The 17,281-nt window shown below is 46.4% G+C and overlaps 1 protein-coding gene across 6 annotated transcripts in view; it reads right to left on the bottom strand.

Moving 5' to 3' along the window:
• HHLA2 (HHLA2 member of B7 family) overlaps positions 1-17,281 on the bottom strand; it is a 236,207-nt gene that overhangs the window by 65,027 nt on the left and 153,899 nt on the right. For all 6 annotated transcript variants that reach the window (XM_069757768.1, XM_069757767.1, XM_069757763.1 and 3 more), the window contains one exon: positions 14,578-14,877. In XM_069757768.1, coding sequence (XP_069613869.1) covers positions 14,578-14,877 — 300 coding nt within the window. The remainder of the gene's footprint in view (positions 1-14,577; positions 14,878-17,281) is intronic.

Here is a 17,281-nt window from a genome sequence, read left to right on the forward strand (position 1 = left end):
GCTGGTTTCACATTTGCGTTTTTTGCCGCTGCGCTTTAGCGTAAAAAAACGCATGCGGTTTTTTTCTATACTTAACATTAAAAACGCATGCTTTTTTTTTGCATGCGTTTTGCCGCGTTTTGACGATGCATACGTTGTTTTCTAATCTTGCGTTTTGTTGCGGAAATGCAACCTGTAGTAATTTCTAGCGGCCTTTTTTTGCCGCAAAAAAATGCATGCGGCAAAAATACGTATTGCTGTCTATGTAAACGCATGTGTTTTTAAGCACATGCATTTGCATGCGTTTTTAAACACATGCGTTTCAATAGAAAAACACAAGAATACACACTGATAAGCCACCCCCCAACCCTAACCCTAGGGATCCTAACCCTAACCCTAGGGATCCTAACCCTAACCCTGAGGGTTAGGGTTAGGATCCCTAGGGTTAGGGTTAGGATCCCTAGGGTTAGGGTTAGTATCCCTAGGGTTACTAGGGATCCTAACCCTAACCCTAGGGTTAGGGTTAGGATCCCTAGGGTTAGGGTAAGGGTTAGGATCCCTAGGGTTAGGGTTAGGATCCCTAGGGTTACTAGGGATCCTAACCCTAACCCTAGGGTTAGGGTTAGGGTTAGGATCCCTAGGGTTAGGGTAAGGGTTAGGATCCCTAGGGTTAGGGTTAGGATCCCTAGGGTTAGGGTTAGGATCCCTAGGGTTAGGGTTAGGGTTAGGATCCCTAGGGTTAGGGTTAGGATCCCTAGGGTTACTAGGGATCCTAACCCTAACCCTAGGGTTAGGGTTAGGATCCCTAGGGTTAGGGTTAGGATCCCTAGGGTTAGGGTTAGGATCCCTAGGGTTAGGGTTAGGATCCCTAGGGTTACTAGGGATCCTAAGGGTTAGGGTTAGGATCCCTAGGGTTAGGGTTAGGATCCCTAGGGTTAGGGTTAGGATCTCTAGGGTTAGGGTTAGGATCCCTAGGGTTAAGGTTAGGGTTAGGATCCCTAGGGTTAGGGTTAAGATCCCTAGGGTTAGGGTTAGGATCCCTAGGGTTAGGGTTAGGATCCCTAGGGTTACTAGGGATCCTAACCCTAACCGTATGGTTAGGGTTAGGATCCCTAGGGTTAGGGTTAGGATCCCTAGGGTTAGGGTTAGGATCCCTAGGGTTAAGGTTAGGGTTAGGATCCCTAGGGTTAGGGTTAGGATCCCTAGGGTTAGGGTTAGGATCCCTAGGGTTACTATGGATCCTAACCCTAACCCTAGGGTTAGGGTTAGGGTTAGGATCCCTAGGGTTAGGGTTAGGGTTAGGATCCCTAGGGTTAGGATCCCTAGGGTTAGGGTTAGGATCCTTAGGGTTACTAGGGATCCTAACCTTAACCCTAGGGTTAGGGTTAGGTTCCCTAGGGTTAGGGTTAGGATCCCTAGGGTTACTAGGGATCCTAAGGGTTAGGGTTAGGATCCCTAGGGTTAGGGTTAGGATCCCTAGGGTTAGGATCCCTAGGGTTACTAGGGATCCTAACCCTAACCCTAGGGTTAGGGTTAGGATCCCTAGGGTTAGGGTTAGGATCCCTAGGGTTAGGGTTAGGATCCCTAGGGTTAGGGTTAGAATCCCTAGGGTTAGGGTTAGGATCCCTAGGGTTAGGGTTAGGATCTCTAGGGTTAGGATCCCTAGGGTTAGTGTTAGGATCCCTAGGGTTACTAGGGATCCTAACCCTAACCCTAGGGTTAGGGTTAGAATCCCTAGGGTTAGGGTTAGGATCCTGTTATGATCTGGTGGTTTAGGAGCAACATGGGACGGGCTCTGAAGGAAGTGGAACCTGTACTGATCGCAGTCCCTAAGCTCAACACAACACTAGAAGTAGCCGTGGAATGCTCCTGACACTCCCTAGGCACCTCGTCACAGCCGGAGAACTAACTACCCCTTATAGATAGAAACAGGAAAACTATCTTGCCTCAGAGAAAACCCCCAAAGGATAGATAGCCCCCCACAAGTAATGACTGTGAGTGGAGAGGGAAAAGACATACACAGAATGAAACCAGGATGAGCACAGGAGGCCAGTCTAGCTAGATAGATAGGACAGGATGGAATACTGTGCGGTCAGTATAAAACACTACAAAAAATCCACACAGAGTTTACAAAAATCTCCACACCTGACTAAAGGTGTGGAGGGTAAATCTGCTTCCCAGAGCTTCCAGCTATACTGAATTAATTCATACTGACAAGCTGGACAAAACATAGAAAGCACAGAACGGACAAGTCCACAACCTGTGGACAGAAAAGAGCAAGCAAGGACTTAACTTTGCTGAACTGGTCAGGATAACAGGGAAATCCAAAAGAGATGTGAATCCAACCAGGAACCATTGACAAGTGGCACAAGCTGAAGGAGAGAGCCAGGCTAAACAGCCGAGCAGAATAGACAATCAGTGGAAGCAGCTGCAAACTGCTAAATCCAAGGAGCAGCCATTCCACTTAAAACCACCGGAGGGAGCCCAAGAGCAGAACTCACAAAAGTGCCACTTAGAACCACCGGAGGGAGCCCAAGAGTGGAACTCACAACAGGATCCCTAGGGTTAGGGTTAGGGTTAGGATCTCTAGGGTTTGGGTTAGGATCCCTAGGGTTATGGTTAGGATCCCTAGGGTTAGGGTTAGGATCCCTAGGGTTAGGGTTAGGATCCCTAGGGTTACTAGGGATCCTAACCCTAACCCTAGGGTTAGGGTTAGGATCCCTAGGGTTAAGGTTAGGGTTAGGATCCCTAGGGTTAGGGTCCCTAGGGTTAGGGTTAGGATCCCTAAGGTTACTACGGATCCTAACCCTAACCCTAGGGTTAGGGTTAGGGTTAGGATCCCTAGGGATAGGGTTAGGGTTAGGATCCCTAGGGTTAGGGTTAGGGTAAGGATCCCTAGGGTTAGGATTAGGGTTAGGATCCCTAGGGATAGGGTTAGGGTTAGGATCCCTAGGGTTAGGGTTAGGGTTAGGATCCCTAGGGTTAGGGTTAGGATCCCTAGGGTTACTAGGGATCCTAACCCTAACCCTAGGGATCCTAACCCTAACCCTTACCCTAACCCTATGGATCCTAACCCTAACCCTAGCTATTTCTGTTTATAGTGGGTTTTCTAGTTGATTTTGATGATTGGCAGCTGTCACACACTTTTCATCATGCGTTTCAAAAACGCAAATGCAAGAAAAAACGCATGTAAATGTGTCAAAATGCCGTGTTTTTTTAACCACATGCAAAAACGCATGCGTCTAAAAAACACAGCGTTTGCACGCGTTTACATGCGTTTTTTGCACCACATGCGTTTGCATTAAAAACGCAGTGTTTTTTAACGCAAATGTGAAACTAGCCTAAATTAGAACGATGCCGGAAGCTGGGTTCCCTCTGCAGCTTATTCGGTAAGCGTTATAGCTTAGTGAATAAGCCCTGACCCAGTCAAATTCACTCATCTCTATTTGTAGGTCAATGTTAGTACATTGATCATTGAAGGTTTATTTTTTATAGGAGCTGTATGCACCTGCCTAGTTTATCCCCTTCACTACCTATTACGTACAGTGCCTTGCGAAAATATTTGGCCCTCTGGAACTTTTCAACCTTTTCCCACATATCATGCTTCAAATATAAAGATACCAAATGTAAATTTTTGGTGAAGAATCAACAACAAATGGAACACAATTGTGAAGTTGAACAAAATTTATTGGTTATTTAAATTTTTTGTGGAAATTCAAAAACTAAAAAGTGGGTGTGCAATATTATTTGGCCTCTTTAACTTAATACTTTTGTTGCGCAACCTTTTGCTGCGATTACAGCTGCAAGTCGCTTGGGGTATGTCTCTTATCAGTTTTGTACATCGAGAGACTGAAATTCTTGCCCATTCTTCCTTGGCAAACAGCTCGAGCTCAGTGAGGTTAATGGAGATCATTTGTAAACAGCAGTTTCCAGCTCTTTCCACAGATTCTCGATTGGATTGAGGTCTGAACTTTGACATTCTAACACCTGGATACGTTTATTTGTGAACCATTCCATTGTAGATTTTGCTTTATGTTTGGGATCATTGTCTTGTTGGAAGACAAATCTCTGTCCCAGTCTCAGATCTTTTGCAGATTCCAACAGGTTTTCTTCAAGAATAGTCCTGTATTTGGCTCCATCCATCTTCCCATCAATTTTAACCATCTTCCCTGTCCCTGCTGAAGAAAAGCAGGCCCAAACCATGATGCTGCCACCACCATATTTGACAGTGGGGATGGTGTGTGACAGTGGGGATGGTGTGTTCAAGGTGATGAGCTGTGTTGCCTTTACGCCAAACATATCTTTGGCATTTTTGCCTAAAAGTTTGATTTTGGTTTCATCTGACCAGAGCACCTTCTTCCACATGTTTGGTGTGTCTCCCAGGTGGCTTGTTGCAAACTTTAAACCACACTTTTTATGAATATCTTTGAGAAATGGCTTTCTTCTTGCTACTCTTCCATAAAGGCCTGATTTGTGCAGTGTACGACTGATTGTTGTCCTATGGACAGACTTTCCCACCTCAGCTGTAGATCTCTGCAGTTTATCCAGAGTGATCATGGGCCTCTTGGCTGCATCTCTGAGCAGTCTTCTCCTTGTTTGAAATGAAAGTTTAGAGGGACGGCCAGGTCTTGGTAGATTTGCATTTCAATAGGATCGCTTGCACAGTGCTCCTTAGGATGTTTAAAGTTTTGGAAATCATTTAGTATCCAAATCCGGCTTTAAACTTCTCCACAACAGTATCATGGACCTGCCTGTTGTGTTCCTTGGTCTTCATGATGCTCTTTGTGCTTCAAACAGAACCCTGAGACCTATCACAGAGCAGGTGCATTTATATGGAGACTTGATTACACACAGGTGGATTATATTTATCATCATTAGGCATTTAGGACAACATTGGATCATTCAGAGATCCACAATGAACTTCTGGAGTGAGTTTGCTGCACTGAAAGTAAAGGGGCCAAATAATATTGCACGCCCCACTTTTCAGTTTTTGAATTTCCACAAACATGTAAAATAACCAAAAAATTCCACTTGTTGTTGATTCTTCACCAAAAATTTACATTTGGTATCTTTATGTTTGAAGCATGATATGTGGGAAAGGTTGAAAAGTTCTATGGGGCCGAATACTTTCGCAAGGCAGTGTACATGTATGTCAAAGGTAGTGTCCCTGCTCCTGATGTGGGCACGCACGCTGAGCCCACATCTTTCCCCGTACTTTCCCCATACTTGATGACTGATTTAAGCAGCCATTAAGTGCCTGTAATAGCCAAGGGCAGAGCACTGTTTAACTGTTAACTAATTAATATACCTAATTTGGATGTGTCTGTGTGTCTGTGCACAATGAGTCATCCACAGTTGGGCGTAACCATGGATACCTGGTGGCGAGTTAAGGCATAAGCAAAGGCATAAGCCTTTTTTGAATGTTAACCTGTGAGGCAACACTGTGAGGCAAGATTGCAAAGATGGATCAAATTGAGCGTGCTGATGCACAAATCGCGAATCGCATACAGATGCGTAACCTGCATCTTAATGAAACAGAAGATTTACAAAATTGTCGAAGAACTGCTGATGCAGCCTGACAGAGGGCGGCCAGAGCAAGAGAAACAAATGAAGTAACTGAATCACGTAGAGCATCTAATGCTGTCCCACAACGAGCAACACGCAATGCACAAAGTGATACACATATTTCACAAAAAAGAGAACAAGATAGAATACGTGTCCAAAATGCAAGAGCCACTCGACGACGGCAAGTTACATTTGCCGCTAGAGGACTTCTCAATCAAATTGATGAGACACGTACTGAAGAGTACTATGCTGGAGAACTGACATTTCGATGTCAGTTCTGCCAATCTAAAAATTTCAAAGACGAAATGGCGCAGGACAAAACATTCCATTCCTGCTGCAAGAGAGGGCGCATCCAATTATGTCCCATTCGTATGGATGATCAGTTAGTCAAGTTGATGAAAGGAGAGCATCAGCACTCCAATAACTTTATGGCTAATATAAGACAATACAATAGGTCGCTTGCTTTGGCATCAATGGGAGCACAAGTAACGCCACCTCCTGGGCATGGTCCATACTGTTTTCAAATTCATGGACAAATTTACCACAGAACTACTCCATTGCATCCCGCTGTGGGTAGTACTCCCAAGTTTGCCCAGATTTATATCTTAGACTGTGAAGAAGCATTAAGTACAAGAAGTCAAGCAAATAAAATGTGCCTCCCAGCACTGCTATCATCTCTTGGAGAGAAAATGAAAGCAATTAACCCACTCACAAGAGCCTTCACAGTGATGAGGGAATTTGAAATAGAGGAAGAGAGGATTGCTGAATTAGAAAATCGCGATCCACTCGAAATAACAATGTCAATTATAAATGACTACAACAATGACCAGAGGCGCTACAATGCACCAAGGTGCAATGAAGTAGCTATAATTTATCAAAATGCAATTGGTGAACCCCCATGTAATAGGGACATCAGAGTTCACCTCAAAAGTGAAAACCAAACTGTTCAAATCAGCTTTCTTCACAGAAAGTGTGATGCAATGACATATTACTTCTATTCCCATATGGGGACAGTGGATGGACAATAAATTTGACAACTCCAATTGCCCTAAGTGTGCAACATCAAGGAATTGGTGACATTCATCTACCATCCATACCAGTGGATCAAGATTGACAAGAAAAAAATCACCCTGTTGCAGTACTATGCATACAGGCTTGCCATTCGTGACGAGTTCAATCCCCTTTTAAATGCTGTGAAGTTGACGCAACAATTTATCGTTGACAGTTACGTCAAAATTGAATCCGACAGGATCGAATATATAAAAGAAAATCAAAAGGCATTACGCGTTGACAGTTATGGCGGTGTTATGGATCACATCCATAATGCTGCATTACACCAAGGGCTAAAAGCTGGGACACCAGTAATTTTACCGTCCACTTTCATTGGGAGCCCAAGAGCTATGCAGCAAAATTGCCAAGACGCCATGACAATTGTCCGAAAATTTGGAAAGCCAGATCTTTTTGTTACGATGACCTGTAACCCAAAGTGGAAAGAAGTTACTGAAAACGTAGTACTATGGCAAAGGTCAGAGTTCAGACCAGATTTGGTTGCACGAGTATTTAAAATCAAACTCCAAGCCGTGCTCAACGAGATTTTGAAAAAACACATTTTTGGCCGTGTAGTTGCCTATGTGCATGTAATAGAATTTCAAAAGTGTGGACTACCACACGCTCACATGACTGTGCCAATATCAAGTTTGATACATTAAACTGGAATGAACCAGCCATGTACCTAGATTCTCGGTATATAAGCGCCCCTGAGGGCATGTGGAGAATCAGAAAAAATAAAAAGCATGATGCTTCACATACCAAAAAGGCTTGCTGTTCACTTTGAAAACATGCAGCAAGTGTTTTTCGAAGATGGTAATGTGGATATGGTTATTTCAGACTCAAAAGCCTCTACTCTGCAGGCTTATATTGATCTAAACAGAGTTGACACTTCCCCCCGTCAGTATTTGTACAGTGAAATCCCTGAACACTATGTTAGGACTGGCGGAACGCACCAAGACAGATGATAAAGGTGCGTTCGCAGTCCGGGGTCCACCGTGCAGGTGAGAACCTGCTGCTAGCAATTTGCAGACAATATGGCGGTACACTAAAGTATACACGCGTGGGTTAAACCTCACCCAGCGTGAAGAAAGCGATCCTGTTAATTCACAGGACCGCAGTACCGCACTAGTGCGCGAGCAAGTGGTCAGCGGACTTAACCCCAGAAGGGATTGAAGCCCGATTAGACCCTTGCTGGCGTAACACCGCAACTGGGTGTGTAGAGAACCTTAAGAAATATATGTGCACAAGAGTGCGAGCGATGCCGCACTAACGGACGCCACTAACCACCCAGACTCGGGTATGGAAAGCGCAAGGCAGGCGCACGGCGCCGTACTGGCAGGCACAGCTACAGGACGCTGAGATGTGTGTTTAGTGCTGTAGGCTAAGTCGGGCGCTAGATAGCAGCCATACACCTTCCGCGAACAGACATACAATAGGGTAGGGGTTTCCAAGGACGACTTGCACTCACAACATACACACATAAGCAATTGTCAGATAATACTAGCGCATGGCCGTGCGGTCATGCGCAGTTTATATAGCAGCAGCACAGGAAGTGGCCACAGCACTTTTGCCCTTCTAGGACCTGCCAAGAGGACCAATGGAATGTGCTGCTGAGCCTGAGCACATGACCCTCGATCTCCAACGGGAGACCTTACGCTGGGCATGCTCAGTACATGCAGACAAGGACTTAGTCCCAGAGAAGTCCGCTCGCTGCTGACCAGCACTGACTTTAATGGCAGAGACTGGAGAAGCAGCAGTAACTCTCAGAACAGAGTGAGAATGAGCAAGACGCTGGGACCGACGTCCTTGCTGAGCAGGCTCCACTGCGGCTGGACAAGAATGGGAGACCGCAGCGGAAGAGGCTCGAGATTCCCCCTGTGCAGAAGCGGGAACTCGACCCCTAACACACTATGTCTGGGATAGAAAAGCTGTACTAGAAGGATGGAAAAAATGACGGGCTCAATTTGGGAAAACAATTGCCCGAATGTATACAGTCTCTTTAACAAATGTTGAGGAGCTGTATTACCTAAGACTCCTGTTACTTCACGTAAGAGGAGCAAAGTCTTATGCTGACTTAAAGACTGTCAATGAAGTCGTACATGACACGTATAAAAATACGTGCATTGATCTTCATCTTTTGGAAGACGATTCCCAATGGGAAGACAGTATAACAGATGCAATCGCTTTCCAAATGCCCTACCAACTTCGCAAATTATTTTCTATAATTATGGCAAAAATGTAAAACCGAATTTATGGAGGATTACACCAGGCGGTATACTCCAGAAATTGCTAAGCAACTGACTCTTCGTGATATTAATGAAGTGCTCTTAAGCAATAAAAAGTCCTGTGCTGACTACGGATTGCCAACTTCAGTAAATGTTCCAGATGAAATACTGAACCAACTGAATTATGCTGTAATAAAGCAGGAGGCTGAGCAATTGAAAGCTATGCTTAACCCCTTCCCGACCTCCGCCGTAATATTACTGCGGAGGTCGGGTCCCCTGCTTTGATGTGGGCTCCGGCGCTGAGCCCACCTCAAAGCCAGGACATGTCAGCTGTTTTGAACAGCTGACATGTGCCCGCAATAGCGGCGGGTGAAATCGCGATTCACCCACCGCTATTAACCAGTTAAATGCCGCTGTCAAACGCTGACAGCGGCATTTAACTGGCGCTTCCGGCCACGCAGCTGGAAATGGTCGCATCGCCGACCCCGTCACATGATCGGGGGTCGGCGATGTGTCAGGATGGTAACCATAGAGGTCCTTGAGACCTCTATGGTTACTGATGCCGGCCTTCTGTGAGCGCCCCGGCCTCATAGCAAGCCTGCATTTCAGCTGCATAGCAGCAATCTGATGATCGCTGCTATGTATTTGTAAATTTCAAATTGGTATATATTTTAGAGTAGATGTTCTTGAAAATCATAAATTACTCAAAAAACAAAATTTTATTAAATACTTTAAATACTTTAAAAGGCCACCAACCTGTGGCTATACCAAACACCAAAAAAAAAAACGTGAAAAAAAGCTAGTGAGGACAACTAGGAATACCCTACAAATTATCTACGTAGTGGTCTACCTGACGGCGGGGGTTGGCACCCTATGGGATAACGTTATGGCGCCCCCGCTCCACGTCGGCTCACCCTGGGGTCCCTATAAGGCCCTATTAGCACTATGGGCCCCTCTACCCACACAATCCTGTACTAAAGGACCCCTACCGACTATACAGAGACCAACCTACGTCTAGGGAATCCTACACCCCATAGCGTGATTAAAAACAGAATAGAACACATGTGGACGAAGGCATATGGCGGCAAGTAATAATTAGTTCAGCCCGCTGATACTTGTATAGATTTGCGTTGCTTTCTAAACGGACCATAAGAACCATATAGACTGGAGGTGCTACTTATATAGAAGGAGGTAACGGCCAATCCAACATATAACACCAGATACCACGCTTTGAATATTGATGATTCACTAGATGACGTGAAAAAATCAGCGTGTCGAGTAGTTGGTAACTACACGGTCTCTAATTTACCTCCTTCTTTTAAGATGCCAATCTTAACCCGTACCCCCAGTTATATCAGGACAAATATTCAAATACAGTCCATGTTGTGTCCCTACACGGCGTAACCGTCAAATTCCATCAGGAATATAACCAATAGCATAGTGCCGCATTAGGTACTCATCCTGGAGTTAAAGTGCCGTTCTCCTCGTCCCTGTGCAGCCTCAACGCGTTTCGCCCCTCTGGCTCATCAGGAGGCTCGATCTAATCCCATGTGTCTGGATGATTGATAATCCTTAGGAATACTGATGCATTTACCTCATTTTTAAATCGGACCGCCGGAGCGTCCTCCGTGTACACTTCCTGTTGCGGGGCCGGAAGTTGCGTCACATATCCACCATCCCATGTGGTAGCGCGGGTCTCCTAGTGCGCTTGCTCAGAGTGGAACGCTAGACGCATCCATGCGTTCCAACGGGGTCTCTTAGTGCGCTTGCTCAGAGTGGAACGCTAGATGCATCAATGCGTTCCAACAGGTACACGGAGGACGCTCCGGCGGTCCGATTTAAAAATGAGGTAAATGCATCAGTATTCCTAAGGATTATCAATCATCCAGACACATGGGATTAGATCGAGCCTCCTGATGAGCCAGAGGGGCGAAACGCGTTGAGGCTGCACAGGGACGAGGAGAACGGCACTTTAACTCCAGGATGAGTACCTAATGCGGCACTATGCTATTGGTTATATTCCTGATGGAATTTGACGGTTACGCCGTGTAGGGACACAACATGGACTGTATTTGAATATTTGTCCTGATATAACTGGGGGTACGGGTTAAGATTGGCATCTTAAAAGAAGGAGGTAAATTAGAGACCGTGTAGTTACCAACTACTCGACACGCTGATTTTTTCACGTCATCTAGTGAATCATCAATATTCAAAGCGTGGTATCTGGTGTTATATGTTGGATTGGCCGTTACCTCCTTCTATATAAGTAGCACCTCCAGTCTATATGGTTCTTATGGTCCGTTTAGAAAGCAACGCAAATCTATACAAATATCAGCGGGCTGAACTAATTATTACTTGCCGCCATATGCCTTCGTCCACATGTGTTCTATTCTGTTTTTAATCACGCTATGGGGTGTAGGATTCCCTAGACATAGGTTGGTCTCTGTATAGTCGGTAGGGGTCCTTTAGTACAGGATTGTGTGGGTAGAGGGGCCCATAGTGCTAATAGGGCCTTATAGGGACCCCAGGGTGAGCCGACGTGGAGCGGGGGCGCCATAACGTTATCCCATAGGGTGCCAACCCCCGCCGTCAGGTAGACCACTACGTGGATAATTTGTAGGGTATTCCTAGTTATCCTCACTAGCTTTTTTTCACGTTTTTTTCTTTTTTGGGTGTTTGGTATAGCCACAGGTTGGTGGCCTTTTAAAGTATTTAAAGTATTTAACGTATATACTCGAGTATAAGCCGACCCGAGTATAAGCCGACCCCCCTAATTTTGCCACAAAAAACTGGGAAAACCTATTGACTCGAGTATAAGCCTAGGGTGGAAATGCAGCATTTACCGGTGAATTTCAAAAACAAAAATAGATCATTATTTCCCCATAGCTGTGCCATATAGTGCTCTGCACTGTTCATATTGCCCCATAGCTGTGCCATACTGTGCTCTGCACCGTTCATGTCTCCCATAGCTCTGCCCCATATAGTGCTCTGCTGCGTTCATGTCTCCCATAGCTCTGCCCCATACTGTGCTCTGCACCGTTCATGTCTCCCATAGCTCTGCCCCATATAGTGCTCTGCAGCATTCATGTCTCCCATAGCTCTGCCCCATATAGTGCTCTGCAGCGTTCATGTCTCCCATAGCTCTGCCCCATATAGTGATCTGCAGCGTTCATGTCTCCCATAGCTGTGCCCCATACTGTGCTCTGCAGCGTTCATGTCTCCCATAGCTCTGCCCCATATAGTGCTCTGCTGCGTTCATGTCTCCCATAGCTGTGCCCCATACTGTGCTCTGCAGCGTTCATGTCTCCCATAGCTCTGCCCCAAATAGTGCTCTGCTGCGTTCATGTCTCCCATAGCTCTGCCCCATACTGTGCTCTGCACCGTTCATGTCTCCCATAGCTCTGCCCCATACTGTGCTCTGCACCGTTCATGTCTCCCATATCTCTGCCCCATATAGTGCTCTGCAGCGTTCATGTTTCCCATAGCTGTGCCCCATACTGTGCTCTGCAGCGTTCATGTCTCCCATAGCTGTGCCCCATACTGTGCTCTGCACCGTTCATGTCTCCCATAGCTCTGCCCCATATAGTGCTCTGCAGCGTTCATGTCTCCCCATGGCTGTGCCCCATACTGTGCTCTGCAGCGTTCATGTCTCCCATAGCTGTGCCCCATACTGTGCTCTGCACCGTTCATGTCTCCCATAGCTCTGCCCCATATAGTGCTCTGCAGCGTTCATGTCTCCCATAGCTGTGCCCCATACTGTGCTCTGCAGCGTTCATGTCTCCCATAGCTCTGCCCCATATAGTGCTCTGCTGCGTTCATGTCTCCCATAGCTGTGCCCCATACTGTGCTCTGCAGCGTTCATGTCTCCCATAGCTCTGCCCCAAATAGTGCTCTGCTGCGTTCATGTCTCCCATAGCTCTGCCCCATACTGTGCTCTGCACCGTTCATGTCTGCCATAGCTCTGCCCCATACTGTGCTCTGCACCGTTCATGTCTCCCATAGCTCTGCCCCATATAGTGCTCTGCAGCGTTCATGTCTCCCATAGCTGTGCCCCATATAGTGCTCTGCAGCGTTCATGTCTCCCATAGCTCTGCCCCATACTGTGCTCTGCAGCGTTCATGTCTCCCATAGCTGTGCCCCATACTGTGCTCTGCACCGTTCATGTCTCCCATAGCTCTGCCCCATATAGTGCTCTGCAGCGTTCATGTCTCCCCATGGCTGTGCCCCATACTGTGCTCTGCAGCGTTCATGTCTCCCATAGCTGTGCCCCATACTGTGCTCTGCACCGTTCATGTCTCCCATAGCTCTGCCCCATATAGTGCTCTGCAGCGTTCATGTCTCCCATAGCTGTGCCCCATACTGTGCTCTGCAGCGTTCATGTCTCCCATAGCTCTGCCCCATATAGTGCTCTGCTGCGTTCATGTCTCCCATAGCTCTGCCCCATACTGTGCTCTGCACCGTTCATGTCTCCCATAGCTCTGCCCCATACTGTGCTCTGCAGCGTTCATGTCTCCCATAGCTCTGCCCCATATAGTGCTCTGCAGCGTTCATGTCTCCCATAGCTCTGCCCCATACTGTGCTCTGCACCGTTCATGTCTCCCCATAGAGCTCCACATAAATCTGTGCCATGGCCGCTGCTGCTGCAATTAAAAAAAAACACACATACTCACCTCTCTTGATTGCAGCTCCCAGCGTCCGGTCCCGGCGTCTCTCCGCTCTGACTGATCAGGCAGAGGGCGCCGCGCACACTATATGCGTCATCGCGCCCTCTGACCTGAACAGTCAGAGCGCAGACGCCGGGAAGATGGAGCGACGCCCGGCGGCTGGAACGTGGACAGGTGAATATAACATACTCACCTAGTCCTGGCGATCCTCGCGCTGTCCCCTCCTGTCACAGCTGGTCTTCGGTGCCGCAGATTCTTCCTCTATCAGCGGTCACCGGCACCGCTGATTAGAGAAATGAATAGGCGGCTCCGCCCCTATGGGAGGTGGAGCCGCCTATTCATATCTCTAATGAGCGGTCCCACGTGACCGCTGAAGAGGGGAAGAAGCTGCAGCACAGAAGCCCGTGGGACGGCAGGGACAGCGCGAGGATCGCTGGGACTAGGTAAGTATTCCTCAGCGCCCTCTCCCCCGCCGACCACATCGCTACCGTGACTCGAGTATGAGCCGAGAGGGGCACTTTCAGCCCAAAAATTTGGGCTGAAAATCTCGGCTTATACTCGAGTATATACGGTAATAAAATTTTGTTTTTTTGAGTAATTTATGATCGCTGCTATGTAGCTGAGCCGATCGAGTGGTGCCAGCTTCTAGCCTCCCATGGAGGCTATTGAAGCATGGCAAAAGTAAAAAAAAAAAAGTTTAAAAAAATAAAAAAAATAAAAAAAATATAAAACTTTAAATCACCCCCCTTTTGCCCCATTCAAAATAAAACAATAAAAAAAAATCAAACCTACACATGTTTGGTATCGCCGCGTTCAGAATCGCCCGATCTATCAATAACAAAAAGGATTAACCTGATCGCTGGCAAAGTTTGGAATTTTTTTTTACCACTTAGATAAAACGTAACCTAGACATGTTTGGTGTCTATGAACTCGTAATGAAGGGGTTAAACTGTCAATTTGGGCTTTTATTATGTACAGGCATATTCTACACTGAATCTGCCCTATGATAAATTAATCAGTTATTTGTTTGATGCACACGTTATATGCCAGTGTGGATTACTGCCTTACTCTTAAGAAGACAATGGAAAGCTTACCTCGCTCTGCAGTGATGTTAACGCGGGTCATTTCTATGCTCACTTTCTCTTCTGTTTTAATTAAGCAGATATAGAGGCCATTATCTTTTGCACTAAGCTTGGATATATTCAGGTTGTGTTCTTCATAGACTACTTTGGTTTCATAAGCTGTATATATATTAGTCCGTGAATTGTTCATTGCGGCTATTGGCACTTCATTTGATTCTTGAGTAAAATTCCATTCTGTATAGAAATCAGTGTCTGCATCTTCACAAAACGTACATCCACATGTAACACTGTCATCCTTCCTTTTGATAGACTCTAAAATTTAAGAGGAAATATAATTACAATGTAACTGTTAATTGCCACAAAACAATTTTAAGAGTTATCATGATTGTTTCTTGAGCAGCACTCAGTTTTAGAGGCTGTGTACCTCTGATGGTCTCTGTGTTGGAAGGTCCTGTAAGTGGACCAGAATCCTGAATAGCACATAGAGAGACCATGTAATCACTCGCAGAGTCTGTGACGGCACTGCGTTGAGGGAGCTACGGACCTTCTGAGGGTCTGGACTGTCGGGAGTGCCCTTGTCCCAAGGCATCAGATGAGACGGTGATCCCAGTAAAGGCAGCATCTCTAGAAGCCAGGACTGACAAGGAGTCAGCGTGTGGAGCAAGAGCTCCTGTAAGGTAACTCTAGACAAGGGGGTTATAGTAAGGGCAGACAAGTATCTGCCATTGGAACAGACTGTTGGTGCTTGTGATGTTCTGTGGATGTTAATGAACTGTGCGGTTACCCACTTGACAAAGTGAGGTCCAGCGTGTTTAGAGACTGCAACCTAATGTCGTGTGTCGTTGAGTAAAGTTGTGAGAAACATTGGCATGGTGTGCGGTCACCCACGGTAACTGGACAAAGAGAAGTCCGGTGTGTTTAGGGACCGTGATTCAAAGCCGTATACTACGAAGTGCTATGGATTATGTGAGGTCTGTGATGTGTAATATGGCCTACAGAGGTTTGAGTTGCATAATAAACCACATAGACTTTTTGAGTGATAAAAACGTGCTTGTGTGCTTTCATCCTGTTGCCAAGCGAGTGTCCCCAACACATGCAGTAAGCGCTGTCTTACACCCCATAATTCAAGCTATTTTCTAATACAATTGCTTTCCAAATTCCCTACGTCCCCTAACTAAACTATCTAACTGCTTTTGTATTTTTTTTCCTATTTCCTGTCTGATGACGATTCGTTGAGTATTACAGTGCATGCTGGGATAAACAAATGAAACATCATCAAGGGGGCAAAGGCTGTCGTCACTGTCACAGCCCCTGCTCCCTCCCTGCTCTCTCCTCAAGTGTTCCCCTTGTGCAGTGTCTCTCCCCCTGTGTGATGAGTGCACCGTCAGGTCTGTTGTCGGCTTATATGAATAGTAATAAGCTGGCAGCTATACTAGGTCTAAGCCACATAGAGCTTGTAACGCCGCTGCCGGCATTCCAGCATGGCTCTCCTTCCCCCTCCATGCTGTGATGCCAGTCTACTCATCCAGAACTAGTTTGAACGGAGTCCTAGTCCTATCTGTTTCTGTGTACCTGACCCTTGGGGTCAGCAGCTGCAGTATCAGTGACTGCCCGGGGCTACCTGCAGCCAAGCCTGACTCCACCATCAGGAGCTTCATTGAACACCTGGTAGCCGCTTAGCTATGCCCCTTCTTGTTAAGCCCGGCTCCATGACATAGTGGGTCCATGAAACCACATGCACCACCTTTGTGTGTAGCAAAGCTTAGATATACAGTTTTTGAATTTACATACCCAAGCCAAGATTTGTAAGATGTGTACCATTGAATATTCCAGGGAAGCTAATTATCATATACTGTAATTGTGTGTATGTCCTCACTTAGGTTGCCAGGTTGTCCTGGACCCGTTGAAGCGTTCACTGCACGAAATGGGCGTTGTCCATCTGCACACTCCCAGCATGCCTCCCTGACCCACAAATCCCACACAAAGTCTCTTGTTCACTTGGATGAAATAAAAAAGGACTTTGGAATAATCAATCCATCTGGTGAGTGCTGCATTATTTTTCTTCACATATAAAGAACAGACTTGTATTTTCTTTGCTGAGCACCCCGTATTGGATACTAATGCTGTTTATTCAGTTCATCAGAGTAATGGTGAATAAACAAATCCTCTAGTGCAGCCACTTTTGTCTTACTTTTGAAGGCTCCTTCTTAGGGTACCGTCACACAGTGACATTTTGATCGCTACGACGGCACGATTCGTGACGTTCCAGAGATATAGTTATGATCTCGCAGTGTCTGACACGCTCCTGCGATCAGGGGCCCCGCTGAGAATCGTACGTTGTAGCAGATCGTTTGAAACTTTCTTTCGTCGTCTAGTGTCCCGCTGTGGCGGCATGATCGCATGGTGTAACAAAGGTGTGCACGATATCGTATACGATGTGCGCATAGTAACCAATGGCTTCTACATCGCACATACGTCATTAAATTATCGCTCCAACGTCGTACATTGCAAAGTGTGACAGCAGTCTACGACGCTGGAGCGATATTGTTACGATGCTGGAGCGTCACGGATCGTGCCGTCGTAGCGATCAAAATGTCACTGTGTGACGGTACCCTTACACCAATCAGCGAGTGAGACAGCAGACGCGATGATGCTGTATGGAGAGTCAGTTTACCGGAGGAACAGAGGGCAGGGAAAACAGGGGGCAAGCCGAGTA

Source organism: Ranitomeya imitator, chromosome 3 (assembly GCF_032444005.1).
Source record: "Ranitomeya imitator isolate aRanImi1 chromosome 3, aRanImi1.pri, whole genome shotgun sequence".
Taxonomy (NCBI): Eukaryota; Metazoa; Chordata; class Amphibia; order Anura; family Dendrobatidae; genus Ranitomeya; species Ranitomeya imitator.